This window comes from Cyprinodon tularosa, unplaced genomic scaffold, assembly GCF_016077235.1.
Source record: "Cyprinodon tularosa strain WSP-4 unplaced genomic scaffold, ASM1607723v1 ctg1346, whole genome shotgun sequence".
In the NCBI taxonomy this organism is placed as follows: Eukaryota; Metazoa; Chordata; class Actinopteri; order Cyprinodontiformes; family Cyprinodontidae; genus Cyprinodon; species Cyprinodon tularosa.
Window position 1 is genome coordinate 48,373 of NW_024038165.1, and position 21,860 is coordinate 70,232.

Genomic DNA, 21,860 nt, shown 5'->3' on the forward strand with positions numbered 1-21,860 from the left:
ATTTCATTAGTCTGTGTAGGGTATAGATTTCATGTAGACTTAAGATAATAAATATACCTGTTATTTTTTCTACATCGTTGTGACATTTTGGCGATCTCGCAATCGCTAGTTTGTTGGCTCTGCGCTGCCGTAGCGCAAAGATGTCTGCCTCCATGGCTGCGAGACCCGCTCCTATGTAATTATAAATAACGAATTCTAAGGCAACGCAAATATTAAGGTTAAGAGGCTGAGCTCGTAGATGATGATAAATAACATAGTTATGTATAATATATTACATTTCTGACTGTATATCCCTGTAATTATTACACACTGTAGCTCTAATCAAGAGTTTTTAACTGAAATCTATTTGACTTGGAGCTGAATGAACTTTATTAATAAACTGTGTTGAATTTATTAGATAACTGTGCAGAATTATCAGTTTGATTGGAGCTCGATTCACTGTTTCATCCGTTGGTCTAACAAACAGCCATTGAGGGCATGTTTATAAACAATACATGACAGTGAATATTATCTGGTTGAATAACATATTTAGCATCCCTACTGCAGTGGCCTGTAACTTTATTAAAGTAAATCTACCTGTGCAGAGAGCAGCAGTTCTGGAAGGTGAGCAGTGACAGAGCAGGATCTGAACTGACAACAGTCCTTCTACAGCTAAATTAAAACTGTTTGTTTTAAAGCAACCTTAAAAATTCTACGGATCTTTATTTCCATCGTTCTTCACCAAGGTAATATTTCTTCTATGTTCAATTTTAACTGAATAAATCTTTATCTTGCTGTACTTCTTCAACCAATGTCACTATTACAACAATTCCCTCAGAGTTTTCTAGCAGCAGGAGGAGAGAGCAGTGAACGCCGTCACCCGCGGGTGATCCACCACTGGCGGATTCACAAAGCAGGTTTAACAAAGTCAGACTCAAACCCTTAAACCTGAATTGATCTATCCTGAGGTTGGAAGATTCAGAACAGCTGCTGTGATCTAGTTTAACATCCATAGATCTTACATTCAACTCTGAGTGAACCCACTCAGAACTGAGTGTAACAACTATGAAAAGCCATTGTCCCCATGACAACAGACAACAGGAACTGCCTATTTCACACCATTAAAACTGAAAATTCAAAAGCAGAAACATTGCAGAAAGTGTTTAAAAGAGAAAGCAGCTAAAAAGGAGAGGGAGAGGAAGATTACAGAAGTTTATATGTTGTTGTTCTATGGCAGGTCGTGTTAACATTTATTCAAAGCACTCCTCTGCATTTAAATAGGATTCTTCCTGGACAGAACTGTAATGACACATTTTCTAAATTACATCTTTGCAGCAGAAACTGAATAAAAAAAAAATAATGCACTCATTTGCATTTATTTTGAAATCACCACACCGCATGATGTCACTGGCTATCTATTTTTGACCTCTAAGCCTCCGTGGTCCTGATGCAAAGAGTAGAGAGAGCAGCTGGAGGTCAGTTATTCTGAGCTGCTTCACATGTCTGACATCATATTGTAGTAATGATATCATAGTGCACAAGCAGTGAGGTCCTAACCATTAGTGATCCAAGTATCACCAGGGTCTGAGGGAAGCTTCTAGATCCTGTTATTGATGGATTCGATCCGGAAAGGGGAGCAGGAGAGGACTGATGTCATCATTCCCTCGTTTCTATAAAGGTGCAGCTGTAGTAGAGCAGCCTACAGTGTCTGGTTCCTCCTCAAGAACCTCCACGGTTCCTTCGAACTGCACCGTAAGCGGGAATCTCTGAAGCTCTTTTAATGTTTAGAACATCAAAGCAGAAACACTGAGGATGGATGGAGGCTGGAGGTGAGGTCTTCAAATAGATCCGCCGTACGAAATGAGTTTAACAGCTTTGACAGAATATAAGCCTGAACACAGGAGAGCAGCCGTCATCCTACGGGCTTCAGGTTCATCCTAATCAACCTAATACTAATCCATGCTGACTTTAGGTCTGACTGCTCTGTTTTAGGAGGAACCACCCTACCAGCACCCCCCCCCCCCACCCAATAAAGCCACACATCTTAGTTTTTGTGACTTATGAGGACATTTCTTTGACTTGCATTCATTTTATACAGCCTAACCCAGACCCTCACCCAGCTTCAGCTAATGGAGACCAGAATTTTGGTCCCCATAAGGACATAGGTCCTCATGACATGACTGTGTAAACAGTCCCCATACTGTCATAAAAACTAGTTCTGACACGCAAGCATTTTCTTCCTAAACCATTGACTGGGCTTGGCCAGAACCACAGAACCACAACCAAACAGGGAAAGGCAGAATTATGCTCCATTAATCCGGATTAAAGCTTATGTCTTGGTATTGGTTCTGTTAGTTTCTGTGAGTTTTCATATTCACATTGATCCATGTTTTTCTTTGTTTTCTAGCTTTATTGGTGTTTTCTGGATATATTTTTGAGTTCTTAGGATTTTCTTTGTTGCCCTCTGCTGCCCTCTGGTGTTGGTCTCCTTTTCCCTAGCACATTCTAGAAGCCTCTGTTCACACCTGCTCCCAATCAGCACATTAGTCCTCTTTTTTCAGTCTCCCATATATATAATCTCCCTGTGCAGTCCCTCAGTGCTGGATCATCATCTTTCTTCGTCTTTCCTCGCCTCCTTGTGCCTATTTTCCCTGATGCCTCCATGTTTCTGGTTTGTTTGGCATTTTCCTGTTGGATTTTTGGATTCCTGCCTCTGTTACCTGTTGAGGACATTAAAACTACAAGAACTCACCTCTGCCTCACCATCTCTGCATTTGGGTCCTTAAAACCTCAACCAAATCATGATGGCTTAAAGCTTCAGTTGCTTTAAATCTAGATTAAAAACCTGTTTGTTCAGATATGACCCTTAGTTGAATTAGTATAATGTTAACTTTCTGCACCACATTTAATTAAGAGGAATTAATCATTTTATTGTTCACCTTTAATAATTCAAAAGTAATATCATCCTCATTCCTACTGTGCTCCTGAAATTTGCTGTAGATTATAAAGCCGTGCTCAGCTGAATCCCCTCAACAGGACAATGGAAGGGGTCAAAGGTTAATTCCCAGCACTGGCCTTCCTTGGAGAGTTCAGAAGCCTCTCCCTGCTGCACACTCATGTATTGTGAGGAGCCACAATGTTTGGGCCTCTGAAGGGAGCAGCAGCAGGACGCATCTGGAGCGGCAGTCAAAACAAGCCGCAGCCCCTCATTGTTTTCTACCTCAGTACGGAAACGCAGGGAAGAAAGGAGCCATGGCTGCTGATAAACAACATTTCCGTCTTCAGTTTTGCTCCCAAACAGGATACGGGGCCCCAAGGATCCAAGCAGGCGATCATTTCTTCTGTGGCCACGAATGGACGACCTCAGACTGGACAGCACCCACTTCTGCTGCTCTTCATGGCAGTGATGTTGCTGACCTTCGTCCTGACACTCATCGGCATCCTGGGGGGACCATCGGGAGCCCAAGAGGAGATGCTGTGCACCCCTAAAGCCTGCCTCATCCTGCACATGAAGAATGTAAGTTTCCATGCTGCTCAGAACCGGTGCCGACATGACGGCGGGTACCTGGTGACGGTCAGAGACAGAAATGAGGAGATGGATCTGCACTCGATTCTCTCACTGAGAAAGAAACAGCATGAAGAGGAGGTGCTGAATATCTGGATCGGGTTAAAAAAGAACCAGGGGGACTGCACGCAGCCCAACAAACCCCTCCGAGGGTTCAAGTGGGTCTCTGGGGAGCAACTCTCCCAGTACTCCAACTGGAAAAAGGAGCCTGCAGACACATGCAGTGTGGACAGGTGTGTGAAGGTGGAGTACAGCTTTTCACAGCAGGATGGGCTCAGCTGGACTTCAGAAAGCTGCTTGAACAAAGGCGCCCCGTATGCATGTAAGTTCCTTTTCAAGGGGATGTGTTCCTCTCTGACTCTGCTGGGGCCTGGAAAGATCATCTATCAGGCCATCTTCTCCCCCCATCATCCACTGAACAGTGGGTTGAAGCTGCTTCCATTCGGGACCAGAGCAAGAGTCTTCTGCGGTGACCGAGAGATGGATTCCCCTCAGTGCATCCTTCAGAACGGCTCCTACAGCTGGACCCATCCAGGACCGTTCTGTAAACCGGGTCCCAAAAGCTGTGGGCAAAACAATGGCGGCTGTGAACATGAGTGTCGACCCCAAGGAGAAACTGCTCAGTGCCTCTGCAGAGAAGGTCATGAGCTGGACGAGGACGGCTTCTCCTGCAGAATAGAAGATCCATGCAGACCAGGTCTCTGCGAGCACCACTGCCTGCCGGGGAAGACAGGCTTCTCCTGTCAGTGTCCCAGTGGGTTCAGACTGGCTGAAAACCAGCACAGTTGCTCTGACATTAATGAATGCATCTCACAGGCCTGCGAGGGCCACGGCTGTGTCAACACCCCCGGTGGTTTCCACTGCGTCTGTGAGCAGGGCTATGAGCTAAGCCAAGGCCGCTGTGTGGACATGGACGAGTGTGGCGCTGCGCCCTGCTCCCAGCAGCACTCATGCATCAACTCTGTGGGCAGCTTCCAGTGTGTGAAGCTGTTAACCCAGGGGAACCAGGAGACCCAGGGGAACCAGGAGACCCAGGGGAACCAGGAGATCAAGGAGAGAATCACAGCCGCCCCATCCCAGTACGGACAGCCCCCCATCCTGACCCACACTGCCACCCCACTGTCTGACCTGGTCAATGTCACAGACCAGAACAGAACCCAGTATCTGGTACCGGGTGCGTCCACAGGGAGCAGGGTGCTCGTCTGCATCCTGGGCTCGGTCATCCCTCTGCTCGCCTTGATCGCTTTGACTCTCTTCATCACCATCTTCCGCTGCAGCCGCTCCAGAAAAGAGCTGAAGAAGAAGCAGAGCACCGCTGATGGCTACTGCTGGGTGCCTTCAGGTCTGGACCCACGTCTGGAGAAGCTGTACGAGTCCATCGTGGCTGATGACCTTTGACCCGGCAGGGGAATGTGGAACTATGCTAATTTCTGAGGAGAACAGGCTCAGCTTTTGGACCTTTAGTCTCCTTGTTCTGTTCCTGGAGGCTTCAAAGCTCTAAAATGTCTCCTTCAGAAAAATTAATCAATTTATGTAAGATATGAAACCTTTATTATTGCGACAGTTAGATTAGCTTTCACCTCTGAGACAGCAGCCAATGACTACACCACTTCATCTTCATTCTCATCTTCAGCACCATTCAATAATTTCTAACCATCAGAATTCATTTCGTAGGTTGAGATAATAAGATAAACTTTCCTCCATCATCCAATTCGATTCTATTATTTCTATAGCGCTAATTCACATCATGTCATCTCAAGGTGCAGCAACCTTAAAAGCCTTTGGTACATATCCCTGTAACAGTGATAGATTAATCACATCTAAAATGGCGGAGGAGATCAAAGGGAATACCTCCTTAAATAACCTGGTTGGAACTGGATCTAACATCCAAGGCTTAGATGAAGACAATAGTTCTGCTAACTCTGAAAGTTCAACTGGATCAAAGCAGTCTAAACCCGGTTCAGATTCCATGACTACCTCAGGTACAATCACGGATAGAGGAGTGCTTATGATCTTATTTTTAATAAGATCAATCTTATTCATAAAGAATCCCATAAAATTATTCCTGCTAAGAGCAGGTGGAATGGACGGTTCAACAGAGCTATGGCTCTGGGTGAGTTTGGCAACTGTATTAAAAAGAAATCTAGGATTATTCTTATTCTCCTCTATTAATGAGGAGAAATATGCTGCTCTTGCTTAACAAAGGCTCCTCTTATACAGCAGTAAACAATTTTTCCAGACTAGGTAGGACTCCCGCAGGCCTGTGGAGCAATATTTTCTTCCCAGTTTCCTAGCATTTTGCTTCAAAGTGCGCAGCTCTGCATTAAACCAAGGAGCCTTTTGCACTCTGCAGCACTGCTCAGCGACACAGAGGAGAGAGAGAGTAAAACAGATTCTTTACAATTTATAACTGTACTATCTAATAATGGTCTGCTATCATCCATCATCCATCCATCCATCATCCATCTATCCGTCCATCCATCCACAATAACATCATAGCACTGGATGCCTGTTTCTGGTGGGGGTCGGGATGTGTTGGGGTGGTGAGTCCAAAATATCCTCAGCTTGTTCCCAAATCCAGGATCCAGGAAGTCGCTTCCGTTTCCTGTCTGCAGTCAAAAATCTGAATGTTTCCAAACAATTAAAACTTCAAGAAGAAACAATTTTATTAATAAACCATAGAAGTTTCCTTAAAGTGGTTGGTTAATAAGTTATGGTTTTGAACATTAGTGGTACTGTTTTGTTGTATAAAGATTCATGCAGCACTCTGTTGCCATAGCAACAGAGGCTGTATTTTTTTTTAAATAAAGGTTGTTTGCTTTGAATCCCCTCAGTGTTTCCTGTGATTTCAGGTCAGAATGTTCGGTTCTGATCACAGAGCCGTACAGAAACACGCGCTTCCTGCAGCAAAGAATATTCTCTTATCTGGTTTCCTTCCTGGTCCATAGGGACCCAGTTTTCCGGAGCTGGACATGCTCTGACAGGCTCAGAACTTTTCTGAACCAGACGGGAACAAAAGCAGCTCCCAGAATGGCTGCTTTGTTGTCAGCCTTGTTATTCGTGGCCATGGAAGCAGGTCTGGGGCTGAAACAGGCTTGTCTGCCGGTGTGTTCTGGAGATGACTGCATCACTGTGAACCGGGCCAGGCTGGATTTTGACTCTGCAGAAGAAGTTTGCCGTCGGAAGAACGGGGAGCTGCTGACCCTTCAGTCTGACACCTATCAGCGGATCTTTAAGACACTGGCTGAAGCTTTGCCTGGAAACTTCTGGATAGGACTGCGTTTATCAGGGGGATCCTGCAGCAACCTCTCAGAACCACTCCGGGGATACAAATGGACCTCTGGTAGTGAAAAAAAAGCCCTTAACTGGTCTGCTGTGATCTGGGCAGATGAGCGTAAAGTCTGCCCTCCATACTGCGTCTCTGTGTCTCAGCATGGGACATGGACCGAGAGGGCGTGTTCTGAGAAAGCAGACGGGTTTCTGTGCAGAACCAGAGAGAAGAACTTCTGCTGGGAGAAGGAGGTGTTCTTTAAAGATTCCCAGGGATGTATCAGTGGTCCCTGTCAGCAGAAGTGTAATGATACAGAGGGAGGATTTAAATGTTCCTGTTACACAGGATACATCCCGGACAGCAGCGACCCACGGCGCTGCAGGGTCCACTGTCCAGAGCAGAGATGTCCGTCTGTCTGTCCTGAGGGCTGCCTCTGTCCTGATGGCTTTGTGGAAAATGAAGGGATGTGTGAGGACATAAACGAGTGTGAGAATCACGGCTGCCACCACGGCTGTGTGAACACCTTTGGGAGCTTCTGGTGCTACTGCAGGCCTGGTTTCCATCTCAAAGAAAATGGGAATTGTGTCGTAGCAAAAAGTCATCATCCTGCTGAGTTAATGACACCAACCCATAAAAACACCACCCTGAAGGGCTCCTCAGCCCCTGCAGGGCCCTTCCTCTGGATCTGGGTGGTGGCTGCAGTGACTCTGGTGGCAACTGTGGTTCTGGTCAGACTTTATGTTGTTCGACGTCAGAAACGTAGAGAACGAAGTTCCAGCCAACAGCTTGCGGCTGCGGCAGACCATCAGGTCTGTTAACCTAGGGATGGGTGTGTGTTTCTCTGTGACCTTTCCTGCCTGAAACCTCCAGGACTGCAAGGAGATCTCCAGGACCTTGAGGACACCTTCAGGAGCTCCAGGACCTCCAGGAGCTTCAGCCAGTCGGTAGACCCAGGAGATCCTGCCAGGATCTACAGACTGACTCGTTAGCAGGTCACCTCTGCTAAGGAAAGAAGATGCTTCTGCTGGATGGTGGCATTTAAGCTGTTCCTAACACATCCAATGTCTTGAATAGGTAAGGAGTGCCCCCTGGTGGACACTCTACAGCAGGGCAGAAGTGGGACTCAATTTCAGGCCTGGAGCTTCACACCCCCTAAAGATACCTTTTATCAATAAAAACCGTATAACTGTAAACTTAAAGCTTAAGTCTACTATATCCTATTTTTCTGTAAAGGCTTTTGATTCTGTGCATTTTTCTAAAATACTCCTAATAAAGAACAATGCAGATTTATTCAAACATGATGCAAATTGCCAACATTTTTCTTTATAATATTAATAATATAAGAAGGAATATTCTGTTCAATAACTTTTCACAGATATCAGAACCTAAATAACTAAATACTAATATTTCACTCTTCCTCCTGCTTCTCTGGACTCTCCTGGACCTGCATCACATAAACAATATTCATCTTTAAAGTTTTAGGAAATTCACAATGCAAAACACATTTCAACCAATTACGATTTTTCAAGTGATAAATATTCAGATTTATTTAATCTGATTATTTAATATTTAATGATATTCGATTTCATCTGTAGTTTTTATGTTTTTATTTTTAATGCTAATAGATCTGCTTGTTTGTTCACTCGCTGTGACAGCAGCTGGTCCTCCATAGGAACAAGATTCCCATCATCACTGCTGCTTGGATTAAATTACTCATCTGCTGAGCATACTGAGCTGCACTATTTAATATTCACTTCATGAGGAAAACTCATGGCTGCTATATATGGAAGGCCAATTTAATATTTGCCTGACTGAATATGTATTTCAGATATCATAATGTCATTCCTACTAGTGTAAATGATGTCAGGTTTCCCATTCATGTGTGTTGGCCGTTTACTTCCAGGTCTCTAATTCTGAATTCTGCTGAGGATTAACTTTAATCTCAATTCTCAATAATCCATAAAGATGATTTCTGATATCAAAAATTAATATAACATGAACCTAGAGATTGATAAATTTCACTCAGTCTGCATTTTATTCCATGTTTGCTAAGACAGAACAGGATCATTCAGCCCTTATTGCATGGTAATCAGCCCTGTTCTGATCTAGACAGAGTTTTCTCTCCTTAACCTGCAGGAAAGCTGTGAATTTCTCTACACCTCTCTACCCAAAACACAGACAGAGAGGTAGTTTGGACAATTAGTCTAAATGTTAGGAGAACTACCTCATATTATCCTAAAAGTATGTCTGGTTCTAGGAGAATCCAACCCAGACTGTCTACGAGGTTCCAGAGACGCAGTCCTCCCAGGTTCCTGCTGCAGAGACGTCGTCCCCCCAGGTTCCTGCTGCAGAGACACCATCGTCCCAGGTTCCTGCTGCAGAGACACCATAGTCCCAGGTTCCTGCTTCAGAGACGCCATGGTCCTAGGTTCCTGCAAAAGAGACGCAGTCCTCCCAGGTTCCGGCTGCAGAAACGCCATCGTCCCAGGTTCTTGCTGCAGAGACACCATCGTCCCAGATTCCTGCTTCAGAGAAGCCATTGTCCCAGGTTCCTGCTGCAGAGACACCATTGTCCCAGGTTCCTGCTGCAAAGACAACATAGTCCCAGGTTCCTGCTGCAGAGACACCATCATCCCAGGTTCCTGCTTCAGAGAAGCCATTGTCCTAGGTTCCTGCAACAGAGACGCAGTCCTCCCAGGTTCCGGCTGCAGAAACGCAATCATCCCAGGTTCCTGCTGGAGAGACACCATCGTCCCAGGTTCCTGCTTCAGAGAAGCCATCGTCCCAGGTTCCTGCTGCAGAGACGCCATTGTCCCAGGTTCCTGCTGCAAAGACACCATAGTCCCAGGTTCCTGCTGCAAAGACACCATAGTCCCAGGTTCCTGCTTCTGAGATGCCATCATCCCAGGTTCCTGCTTCAGAGACGCCATCGTCCCAGGTTCCTGCTTCAGAGACACCATCGTCCTAGGTTCCTGCAACAGAGACGCAGTCCTCCCAGGTTCCGGCTGCAGAAACGCCATCATCCCAGGTTCCTGCTGGAGAGACACCATCGTCCCAGGTTCCTGCTGCAGAGACACCATTGTCCCAGGTTCCTGCTTCTGAGATGCCATCATCCCAGGTTCCTGCTGCAGAGACGCCATTGTCCCAGGTTCTTGTTGCAGAGACATCATCCTCCCGGGCAGTGTTGTGCCTGAACGCGTTCATTGAACGAAAGTTCATGAACTCGTTCATATTTTGGGCGAACGTGAACTGAACGTACTGCATTATTGCCTCGTGAACGTTATTGTGAACTCGTTCATTCTGGTGTCTGTGAACGGCACGCTCTCTCAGTTCAACTCCGTTTAATAGGTTGCCAGATTTCTATAGAGCCCTCCAGGCGAAACCCCGACTAAATCACACCGTAAATAGGCCTTAATATGTAGCGGGAAAAACACCCAATCTGGCAACACCAGCTACCAGCGTCGTAGCCTACAGCCGCGTGCGTCATCAAAACAAAATGCAGCGTAGAAGCCACAGCAGCATGGAGGCGACCGTGGAGGCGACAAAGCAGCAGTATGATAGTTTAAAACAATTTTATGATCAGCTGGTCGGTGAGGAGGATGGAAACAATCTAACATTTCTCTGCAAACTTTGCCCGCCGGCTTTCAGTAGAAAAATCCGTACTTCGGTAACATCCAAAGCAAATCTGAAACGGCATATAGAACTAAAGCACCCGGCTAGCCTCTCAAGGTATGTGCAAGCAGCTAAAAAAACAAAAGACAGTCAGGACAGATCCTCGAGCCAAATACCAATAACTGCGTACACTAGCGGCTCCGTTGTCATCTCCCAGCCGCAGGTGAACAACCTGGTGGTGCAGTTTATTGTTGGAGACCTGCAGCCTTTGAGCAAAGTGGAAAGCCCAGCGTTTATAAACTTAATTAAGGGGTTGCAGCCATCCAGACAGGTGCCATCAAGAAAACAAGCACAAACACTGTTAAATAAAAAATTTACAGAAAAAATATCTGAACTTAAAAGTGAACTGTCTGAGATTGATGCTGTGTGCACAACAGCAGATCAGGCACGTGCAGAGGGGGGGGCTAAGGGGGCTTGAGCACCTGCCCCTTTTGCTCCATGATCCCAATGTGCCCTTTTGGTCCCTTTTTTTTTTTTTTTTTTTTTGACACATGTACTGAAATTATTATTATTAGCTTTTTTTTTGGCAAGAAAAACAATACAATAAGCCCTAAGGTCACATTGTTACCTTTGACCTTTTGCCGGTGACGACGCACTTGCCTCTCGCACAGTCAGATAAGGCGGCTAACTGCGGAGCTAAAGGTAGAGAACATTCCACATTACACTGTGGCCGCTGCTCATTTGGCCCTAAGCAAGATCAACCATGATCTGACGGATGGCTATGTCTTCAGTCTGCACCGCCTCTCCAATGTCAACCTGAATAGAGATGTAAGTGAAACCAAATGAGCCCCATGGATGATGCAGTATTGTTTGATCTAAAACACTATTTACTCTGTGCTTTTAGTCTTTTACATTGAAAATTATGTTTTTTAATTCACAAAAAACTGTTCTGTAATGATTACAGAACAGTTTTTTTGTGAATTAAAAAACATAATTTTTGGTGAAAATACTGGAGTAGGCTTCCTACTTGTCAGACAACGGAAAACTTTGAACGTTGTATAATTTCTCTACTTTAGCAAAGAGTAGCGGTTTAAACGGAGGAAAGTATAGGACGCGGCGCGCCTTTCTCTGAAGAACTACTGAGCGGGAGGAGACAGCCAGGTGAGGAAAAGCTGTTCTTATCTATCGATTCAGTATTTTTATCATACAGACATTAGGCTGTTGTTCTTGTGCTATGAGCTAGCTGCTAGCTAATGACTTTGCTAGCAAAACAAGATACCTAAAAAGCTTCCCTGTGTCGTTAATGACAGTAGGACATTCTTCAGTATTACTTATGCAATAGGGGCACATCGCCCGTCAAAAACCTATCATCTTCATAATGGATATATGTCTGATTTTCTAATTTCCTTTGCTGCATGATGTACATTGCATTTATTCTAGCGTTAGGTAAATGTATCTTGAAGGAGAACTCATCCAGAACTACCATGAGAGATATATGATAGATATAATGTATGAAGCTGGTGAAAACAAAACTGTGCAGCTTATGCAAGGAGGATCGGTTTTCAGACCTTCTTTTGTTGGCAATCGAGAAGGATGTGCCAATCATTCACTGTGAGGTTATTAACATTTTTAAAGACATGGCTAACAGAAAACTGCTGCTGTGAACAAAAGAGAACAAAAATAGCAAAAATGCTTAAAAGTTGGACATTTTTTTTTAAACTGTTAAATCACCATGACGGAAAATAAGTTTTTGGATCATAATCTTAGATTTAGTTTGGGGGAAAAAGAAAGGCAAGAGACTGAAATAAATAAGAGATTGACCTTCACTCAACACAGAAAAGATGAGACAATGAGGAAAAAAAGAAAAGAGAAACTGACAAGAAAAAACGAAGAGGAAAGATTGAAGAAAATGTATATAGGTACTTACAAAATACACTAAGACACAAACAGAGTAGGCTTTTCTCATGGTGACATTCATTAATAAAATGTTTGTTTTGTTCTTTTTTTTCTGCAGTTCCACATTAAAGTTTGATGCAGCAGCTCTGCTTTTCTGAATGGACCGTCTCCATCTCCACTGTCAGTACAGCAAACCAGGCAGACATTCTTTTTTATAGATTACAGTACACTAAAAGGTTGCATTGTGCCCTTGTATGCATTTTTAACAGTTTAATTCTGTAAAGACAAAATATGTCTGCTGGTCCAGCTCTGATTTACATCTTTGGCTAAATTGCAGGTTTGAATATTGTAATACTTTCCTATAACAAAATAGACCTGCAGAAAGAAATTACTAATAAAATATTTTACATATGCATAGTTCTATGTTCTATGTAGAGATTTCCCTTAGCTTTGATTGTATGTCTCACAATTTTGTAATTTATCATTGTTCATTAAACTCTGAAAGCTATGTGACTTTGTTAATATTCTGTCCTAAAATGCGATGTGCCCTTTTTTTTTTTTTAGCACCTGCCCCTTTAATGGTCTCTGCACGGCCCTGCAGCAGATTGCTGGTCAGCTGTGAACAAGGCATTTATGGGAATCACTATCCACTGGCTAAACAAAACTGACGTGTCTAAGAGACACTCTGCAGCAATGGCATTTCGTCGGATTAAAGGAGCACATACACATGACGTGTTGGCAAGATTATTTTCAGATGTTAATAAAGAATTCAAAATCCACAACAAGGTTGTGTGTCCAGTAACAGACAATGCTGCAAATTTTGTCAATAGTTCAACTGTTTTGGGATGGATGTTGTTATTGATGCTAAAGCGCCAGAGACAGTTGAAACTGAAAGTGAAGATGACAGTGAACCAGTATCAGCCTTTTCTGCTGCCAATGAGAGCTCAGATGAAGATGAGCAGATGGAGCCTGAGCCTCTCTCAGATCTGCATCATCCCTCTCTCCCCCCACACAGAAGGTGCATGGCCCACACCTTGAATCTAGTGGCCAAAGATTCGGAAAAAGTAACTGAAAAACGCTACAAAACAATGTCGAGGGCTGTTTTCGCAAAAGCATCTGCTCTGTGGAACCTGGTTAAGCGTAGTACAAAGGCTTCTGATGTTGTGGAGGAAAAGCTTGGGATTGGCTTTGTTGTGCCAAATGACACAAGATGGAATTCAGTATTTCTTGCCATAGAGCGACTATCTCGCATAGCAAAACTAACTTCCAAGGTAGAAATGAATGTGGCTGAGGTAACCCCTGAAAATGATGCCACTCCCCTACATGATGAGCTAATTTTGCACACTGTGAGTGATGAGTTTGGCTTTCGCCGATTCTCTCCACAGGAAGTCAACTTCATACACAAGTTTGTGGATGTGATGAGGCCATTAGCACTTGCACTTAACATCCTCCAAGCAGAGAAAAACATCTTTCTTGGCTACCTGGCTCCAACCATTGTGCAGCTGCAATGTGATATGAATGACCTGTTGGATGAGAGCAAAAAGCCCACTGCAGCAGATGGTCTCATTACATGCCGACCCCTCATAAAGAGTATCTTGGAGTCACTGAGCACAAGGCTGGCAGGTCTTCTGGAGAAGAGGGACCACATACTCTCTGCTATGCTGGTGCCAAGATTCAAGCTAGACTGGGTCCACGATGAGGAAAAAAGAAAGCAGTACAGATTGATGCTGAAAAGAGAATTTCAAACCCTCAACTCTGATGACTCAGCTGCAGGAGACTCAGGTCAAGCCCAGTCCAGTGGTAAAAGTGACAAGAAAGATCCTGCAGCATCATTCTTCAGATTTAACAAAAATCCTGAGGCTTTAAAAAAATCTGAAGTGGACACCTATTTGGATGCTCCAACCACAGATGGGTTTGATGAATTCATGCAGTTTCCAAAGCTCAGAAGGCTGTTCATAAAACACAACACTGCCCTGCCCTCAAGCGCTCCAGTAGAGAGGCTCTTTAGCATCGGTGGTCTAATATTCAGGTAAGAATAAAGTGTGATTATATTACATAATTAGTATTCTTTGATAATAAGCACAGTAAATACCCAGCCTCAATAAAAGTTCTTGGTGATATTATTCTAATTCAGGTTTTTAATAGGCTATACAAATTAGGTCAAATTATGTCAGTGATTGTGTTAGTTCACAATTGCTTTAATACAGATTAAGTGTTACCATTTTTGCCATAATAATCATGATGTTCAAATTTCTTGTTATCTCATTCAGACCGAGGAGAAACCGCCTGGGAGATGCCAACTTTGAGAAGCAGCTGATCTTGAATGCCAACAAAAAGATTTGAAGGTATATTAAATATTATTGTGATCTGTTTATTGGGCTGTAGAAGTACAATGTATTGCCAATGGAGATGACTATATTGATGTGCAGAGGTGAACTGCATGAAAATAACAGGGCATATCTTGTTTACAGGAAGAAAAAACAGCAGATCTACCAGGGAGAGACCACTGTGACCGAGGATCTTCATTCAGATAAGGGATTTTTGGGCTGGACAGAAAATAACACTGTCCTTGGCCCTGCATACTTTTCATTTATTAGTATTATTTTAGTTATTTATGTGGACTGTAACCAGTGACAGATAATCATTCAGTTAAGGTATTTTCACTCACTGGACAGAAAGTAGAAGCACAGTCCATGGCCTTGGAACCAGACTCTGAGTCTTTTAAGTTATTTTTTTTTTTTATTTTACTTATTCAATGGCCAAAAAATTGAAAAGTGGCTTAATAATGTTGAAATGTTTTGCACTTTGAATATTGCACTTTCAAGTTCAACCTTTAATTCCTACCTCAGCCTGGTCCCTCAGTTTTTGTTAGTTAAATGTTCTTGAGGGTTTTACTATTTTTGTAACTTGTTTGTTAAACCTGCCTGGTATAATTTTCCAGGATTCCAGTATTCCTTTTTAAAGATATTAAAAAAACATTTGCACCTTAAAGACTACTTTCCTGTTTTTCTTTTAATAATTCCTCATAAAAAAGACCATTCAAGCAGCACATTTTTCCTGATGTTTCTGAGAATATACTGTAGGGGTGAAAGCTGCAGCTGCTACTAGTGTGAAGTGAATGGACAGCAACAAAGCGTTAAAGCAACAATGGGGAAATGCTGTCCCCTCAATGCTAATGTAAACCCTGGTTGGATAAGGATTCAAAACTGGATATGAAGATGAAATCTGACGCACAGTTTCAGAGTTACAACTGATAAAATAATTGCTGTCTGTGGTTCTACAGGAGGCTATGGTGTAATTGAGCAATATATGAAAAAAAAAGAACTATGAACTAGTTCATTTTTTTGAATTATGAACTATGAACTTTGAACTAGTTCACGTAGAAAGAGAACTTTCCCCACACTGTTCCCGGGTTCCTGCTGCAGAGACGCCGTCCCCCCAGGTTCGTGCTGCAGAGACACCATTGTCCCAGGTTCCTGCTGCAGAGACGCCGTCCCCCCAGGTTCGTGCTGCAGAGACACCATTGTCCCAGGTTCCTGTTGCAGAGACGCCGTCCCCCCAGGTTCCTGCTGCAGAGACATCGTCCTCCCAGGTTCCTGCTTCAGAGACGCCATCGTCCCAGGTTCCTGCTTCAGAGACACCATCGTCCTAGGTTCCTGCTTCAGAGACACCATCGTCCTAGGTTCCTGCTTCAGAGACGCCATCGTCCCAGGTTCCTGCTTCAGAGACACCATCGTCCTAGGTTCCTGCTTCAGAGACACCATCGTCCTAGGTTCCTGCTTCAGAGACACCATCGTCCTAGGTTCCTGCTTCAGAGACGCCATCGTCCCAGGTTCCTGCTTCAGAGACGCCATCGTCCTAGGTTCCTGCTTCAGAGACGCCATCGTCCTAGGTTCCAACTGCAGAGACGCCATCGTCCTAGGTTCCTGCTTCAGAGACGCCATCGTCCTAGGTTCCAACTGCAGAGACGCCGTCCCCACGGCCATCCTTCAGAGGTCTTCTCCCTTGTGTCAGTTTCCTTCCTTAGCTCCCTTCTAGATGTTTCCATCTACACCTGCTCCTCGTGGGCTGATCAGCCTGGTCTTTGTTCCATCTCCAATTTATGCTCCTCCTCTTCAGTTACTGTTTGCTGGTTCCTCATCGTTTCTGGGATGCCCTGTGTGCTTTCCATAATGTCTCCTGATTTTTACTTTTCAGGATTTTGTTTGTGAACTTTGCTTCTGTTTCCACCATGTAGATAATTAAATTTGAAGGAAAACACCACAACATCCGTCTCTGCATTTGGGTCCTCTAAGACCTCCACCTTATATGAGAACAGGTCTATCTTCCTTCCTGGTCCAGCTAGGATTGTCTCCCACAGATCTGGTTTTGAGGGAATCCAGGCCACAGACTTGGAAATGTTTCTCCAGATGGGTGTCAGGCCAGTAGATGGTAATCTAAAGGAAATGGTTGGTTCGTCAAATGTTATTAAAAGGGGAAGAACTCTGGTCTAGTCTCTGGTGGCAGACCTCTAGTGTCTGTGGTCCCTGTACTGCTAACTGGTCAGGACGGGAATATTATTAGAGCTTGGTAGAACTGAATGTGAAGTGATTATAAATATGCTCTAAGTTCATGGTCCACACTAACACTTTAGTGTGAATATTGGCCATTCTGAGGGCCGGTAGCTTAGCCTGGTTGTCAAGGTAACGGTCTGTTTGTTCTCTACTCACTTTTCAAGCAGCTGAGTGATCTTTGGACTCCTCTGGTGAAGCTCTTCCTGATGATTGGTTGTCTGCTCTGCTTTGGTTACCTAACTGTCCGAACCGAACCTTGGGCCGTCCGGGTTGAGCCGGGGCTGTAGAGCTCCCTGCAGGCGGCTGGGTGACCTTTGCCTCACTTTTTTGGGTTTAATCGGGCCCTGTGTGACTGAGGGGGGGGGCGGCTGCAGCTCAGCGCTGATAAGGCCGGCTGGTACTGACCCAACCTGGACAGCACCGGCTGCAGCAAACAACAGACGTTCTGTGAGCCAATCACAACTGGAGGAGGTTCTCCTGGTTCCAGCCAGCAGCTTTGCTCCTCTCGCTGTGAACTTATTAAGCTAACGCTAACTTTTATCGGGTTCTGTTACTGTGCAGCTGATTCTGCTCTAATCAGGTATTTCCAGAAATGACTGACTGGATCAGTTCTAGAAGCTGCCAGTGTTTGTCTGAGCAGGTCTGCTGGTTGAAGGAGGTTCACAAAGGGTTAGACGGTCTTCTTTCTGCTCACATGAAATTAATCCTCTCCTTTAGCAGCAGGTTCTGACCGTCCAGGTGGACCTGAACCGAGGAAAGCTCCTCTGTCTGGATCAGTGGTTCCCAGACTTTTCTAGTCCTGAACCACAATCAAACTTTTGAGCCAGAACTAAAACACCTCGGTGCGTTCTACCAGTTGGTGTGAAATGGAAGCTGTTTGGACCTGGGAAGTTCAGGTCTGTTGGTGCTCAGCCCAGCCATCAGTCCTACCTGTTGAAAATAGCAGGACACTTTCTCCATCTTTATAAATCTGTGGAACCGTTTGAGGCTGAGAACAGAGCCCTGTGGTCCTCCCACTATAAACTTCATCAATCTGCCTTCCTATAGTCATTCTCTGCACTTCCTGGTTCTTCTCTGTGGGTTGGCCCCTATCAGAGCTCTGGTGCTCTGCTGTAACCCAAACTATGAGGCTAAATGGAAGAAGGCTGGAAGAGCTTCCCTCACTTCTTTCTGCTAACTGATAAAAAAATGAGTATTTACCGTCTGAGGAAAAGACTCAGAATTAGTGTCAGATATTTGTGCTGGGAGAGGAGATCCTCATCTGGAGGCTTTAGGACCTGCTGACTTGTTATACTTGTTATGCATCATTAATAACCTTTATAGAAGCTCTAAATCATCTCTGCCGTATTCTAGAACTGCAGAGGAGCGATGCAGCGTCTCTGAAAGCTCGTTTGATGTTGGGAGCTTTGGGGACCAACTGTATAAAATAAGCAATTCCTCCTTTAACGGTTAAAGCTGATCCTCAGATGACCAGAGGTGATAAAAAATATATTTTACTTTCATTACTTTTATCTTAGGTATATTCCTCTGAAGAGTCGATACTTTTACTGGACATTGCTGGGACTCGTTGCTGTGATAGCGCTCCGGTTTAGGCTTCCAGAACATCTCAGCGGTTTGAGATCAGATCGACTGTAAAGATGTTATATTAGTTTAATTTAGAGAAATATAAAGAGCAGCGTTTCTTCTGTCTGAATTTGTTATTTTTTCTTCATTGTGTTATAAATCATTTTGCATTGCTTTTTTTTTATTTTAGGTTATACTTTAAAATACCAAAACGTTCTCCTAACTGTCAGATGACGTCATTGGAAGAATTAAATCAGATTAAGCCCATTTTTACTCGGACATTTGTGGATGCTTGCTGTGGAGAACATTCAGAGCCTCCTACTCTGAAGAGGAGAACATTCAGAGCCTCCTTCTCTGTGGAGGAGAACATTCAGAGCCTCCTTCTCTGTGGAGAACATTCAGAGCCTCCTTCTCTGAAGAGGAGAACATTCAGAGCCTCCTTCTCTGGAGGAGAACATTCACAGCCTCCTTCTCTGTGGAGAACATTCAGAGCCTCCTACTCTGTGGAGGAGAACATTCAGAGCCTCCTACTCTGAAGAGGAGAACATTCAGAGCCTCCTTCTCTGTGGAGGAGAACATTCAGAGCCTCCTTCTCTGTGGAGAACATTCAGAGCCTCCTTCTCTGAAGAGGAGAACATTCAGAGCCTCCTTCTCTGGAGGAGAACATTCACAGCCTCCTTCTCTGTGGAGAACATTCAGAGCCTCCTTCTCTGAAGAGGAGAACATTCACAGCCTCCTTCTCTGTGGAGAACATTCAGAGCCTCCTTCTCTGAAGAGGAGAACATTCAGAACCTCCTTCTCTGGAGGAGAACATTCACAGCCTCCTTCTCTGTGGAGAACATTCAGAGCCTCCTTCTCTGAAGAGGAGAACATTCACAGCCTCCTTCTCTGTGGAGAACATTCAGAGCCTCCTTCTCTGGAGGAGAACATTCACAGCCTCCTTCTCTGTGGAGAACATTCAGAGCCTCCTTCTCTGTGGAGGAGAACATTAAGAGCCTCCTTCTCTGGAGGAGAACATTCACAGCCTCCTTCTCTGTGGAGAACATTCAGAGCCTCCTTCTCTGAAGAGGAGAACATTCAGAGCCTCCTTCTCTGGAGGAGAACATTCACAGCCTCCTTCTCTGTGGAGAACATTCAGAGCCTCCTTCTCTGTGGAGGAGAACATTAAGAGCCTCCTTCTCTGGAGGAGAACATTCACAGCCTCCTTCTCTGTGGAGAACATTCAGAGCCTCCTTCTCTGAAGAGGAGAACATTCAGAGCCTCCTTCTCTGGAGGAGAACATTCACAGCCTCCTTCTCTGTGGAGAACATTCAGAGCCTCCTTCTCTGAAGAGGAGAACATTCACAGCCTCCTTCTCTGTGGAGAACATTCAGAGCCTCCTTCTCTGGAGGAGAACATTCACAGCCTCCTTCTCTGTGGAGAACATTCAGAGCCTCCTTCTCTGAAGAGGAGAACATTCAGAGCCTCCTTCTCTGGAGGAGAACATTCACAGCCTCCTTCTCTGTGGAGAACATTCAGAGCCTCCTTCTCTGGAGGAGAACATTCACAGCCTCCTTCTCTGTGGAGAACATTCAGAGCCTCCTTCTCTGTGGAGGAGAACATTCACAGCCTCCTTCTCTGTGGAGAACATTCAGAGCCTCCTTCTCTGAAGAGGAGAACATTCAGAGCCTCCTTCTCTGAAGAGGAGAACATTCAGAGCCTCCTTCTCTGAAGAGGAGAACATTCAGAGCCTCCTTCCCTGAAGAGGAGAACATTCTGAGCCTCCTTCTCTGTGGAGAAAATTCTGAGCCTCCTTCTCTGTGGAGAACATTCAGAGCCTCCTTCTCTGAAGAGAGGAGAACATTCAGAGCCTCCTTCTCTGGAGGAGAACATTCACAGCCTCCTTCTCTGTGGAGAACATTCAGAGCCTCCTTCTCTGAAGAGGAGAACATTCACAGCCTCCTTCTCTGTGGAGAACATTCAGAGCCTCCTTCTCTGTGGAGGAGAACATTCAGAGCCTCCTTCTCTGAAGAGGAGAACATTCAGAGCCTCCTTCTCTGGAGGAGAACATTCACAGCCTCCTTCTCTGTGGAGAACATTCAGAGCCTCCTTCTCTGGAGGAGAACATTCACAGCCTCCTTCTCTGTGGAGAACATTCTGAGCCTCCTTCCCTGAAGAGGAGAACATTCTGGGCCTCCTTCCCTGAAGAGAACATTCACAGCCTCCTTCCCTGAAGAGGAGAACATTCTGAGCCTCCTTCCCTGAAGAGGAGAACATTCTGAGCCTCCTTCCCTGAAGAGGAGAACATTCTGAGCCTCCTTCTCTGTGGAGAAAATTCTGAGCCTCCTTCTCTGTGGAGAACATTCAGAGCCTCCTTCTCTGAAGAGGAGAACATTCAGAGCCTCCTTCTCTGGAGGAGAACATTCACAGCCTCCTTCTCTGTGGAGAACATTCAGAGCCTCCTTCTCTGAAGAGGAGAACATTCACAGCCTCCTTCTCTGTGGAGAACATTCAGAGCCTCCTTCTCTGTGGAGGAGAACATTCAGAGCCTCCTTCTCTGAAGAGGAGAACATTCAGAGCCTCCTTCTCTGGAGGAGAACATTCACAGCCTCCTTCTCTGTGGAGAACATTCAGAGCCTCCTTCTCTGAAGAGGAGAACATTCACAGCCTCCTTCTCTGTGGAGAACATTCTGAGCCTCCTTCTCTGGAGGAGAACATTCACAGCCTCCTTCTCTGTGGAGAACATTCAGAGCCTCCTTCTCTGGAGGAGAACATTCACAGCCTCCTTCTCTGTGGAGAACATTCAGAGCCTCCTTCTCTGAAGAGGAGAACATTCACAGCCTCCTTCTCTGTGGAGAACATTCAGAGCCTCCTTCTCTGGAGGAGAACATTCACAGCCTCCTTCTCTGTGGAGAACATTCAGAGCCTCCTTCTCTGGAGGAGAACATTCACAGCCTCCTTCTCTGTGGAGAACATTCAGAGCCTCCTTCTCTGTGGAGGAGAACATTCACAGCCTCCTTCTCTGTGGAGAACATTCAGAGCCTCCTTCTCTGAAGAGGAGAACATTCAGAGCCTCCTTCTCTGAAGAGGAGAACATTCAGAGCCTCCTTCTCTGTGGAGGAGAACATTCAGAGCCTCCTTTTCTGAAGAGGAGAACATTCTGAGCCTCCTTCCCTGAAGAGGAGAACATTCTGGGCCTCCTTCCCTGAAGAGAACATTCACAGCCTCCTTCCCTGAAGAGGAGAACATTCTGAGCCTCCTTCCCTGAAGAGGAGAACATTCTGAGCCTCCTTCTCTGAAGAGGAGAACATTCTGAGCCTCCTTCCCTGAAGAGGAGAACATTCTGAGCCTCCTTCTCTGAAGAGGAGAACATTCAGAGCCTCCTTCTTTGAAGAGGAGAACATTCAGAGCCTCCTTCTCTGAAGAGGAGAACATTCTGAGC

At 45.0% G+C, this 21,860-nt stretch overlaps 5 protein-coding genes across 7 annotated transcripts in view; 4 read left to right on the forward strand and 1 right to left on the reverse strand.

Moving 5' to 3' along the window:
* Nucleotides 1-17,211, reverse strand: part of LOC119778526 (calpain-2 catalytic subunit-like) — a 34,977-nt gene extending 17,766 nt beyond the window's left edge. The window contains exon 1 of the mRNA XM_038277792.1: nt 17,033-17,211. The gene's annotated coding sequence lies outside the window, so the exon portion shown is untranslated. The remainder of the gene's footprint in view (nt 1-17,032) is intronic.
* On the forward strand, nt 3,101-5,384 carry LOC119778525 (complement component C1q receptor). The gene has a single exon (XM_038277789.1). The coding sequence runs from the start codon at nt 3,116-3,118 to the stop codon at nt 4,940-4,942; it is 1,827 nt and encodes a 608-aa protein (XP_038133717.1). The 5' UTR covers nt 3,101-3,115; the 3' UTR covers nt 4,943-5,384.
* Nucleotides 5,804-9,212, forward strand: LOC119778528 (thrombomodulin). 2 transcript variants are annotated; one of them, XR_005280080.1, is made up of 2 exons: nt 5,804-7,889; nt 9,073-9,212. XR_005280080.1 is itself a non-coding variant. In XM_038277795.1 (1 exon), exon 1 carries the CDS (start codon nt 6,575-6,577, stop codon nt 7,631-7,633), a length of 1,059 nt encoding a protein of 352 aa, XP_038133723.1. In that variant the 5' UTR covers nt 5,804-6,574; the 3' UTR covers nt 7,634-8,116. The 2 variants fall into 2 exon arrangements, 1 of the variants encoding a protein (XP_038133723.1); XM_038277795.1 differs by lacking the exon at nt 9,073-9,212 and having other exon boundaries at nt 5,804-8,116.
* Nucleotides 9,059-19,607, forward strand: LOC119778529. The gene is made up of 4 exons (XM_038277796.1): nt 9,059-9,903; nt 15,856-16,185; nt 16,229-16,318; nt 18,743-19,607. Exons 1-4 carry the CDS (start codon nt 9,059-9,061, stop codon nt 19,605-19,607), a joined length of 2,130 nt encoding a protein of 709 aa, XP_038133724.1.
* Nucleotides 13,318-15,235, forward strand: LOC119778527. 2 transcript variants are annotated; one of them, XM_038277793.1, is made up of 3 exons: nt 13,318-14,352; nt 14,594-14,668; nt 14,795-15,235. In XM_038277793.1, the coding sequence occupies exons 1-2, from the start codon at nt 13,346-13,348 to the stop codon at nt 14,664-14,666; spliced, it is 1,080 nt and encodes a 359-aa protein (XP_038133721.1). In that variant the 5' UTR covers nt 13,318-13,345; the 3' UTR covers nt 14,667-14,668; nt 14,795-15,235. The 2 variants fall into 2 exon arrangements, with proteins under 2 accessions (XP_038133721.1, XP_038133722.1); XM_038277794.1 differs by lacking the exon at nt 14,795-15,235 and having other exon boundaries at nt 14,594-14,669.
* Nucleotides 19,608-21,860: the final 2,253 nt, after the last annotated feature.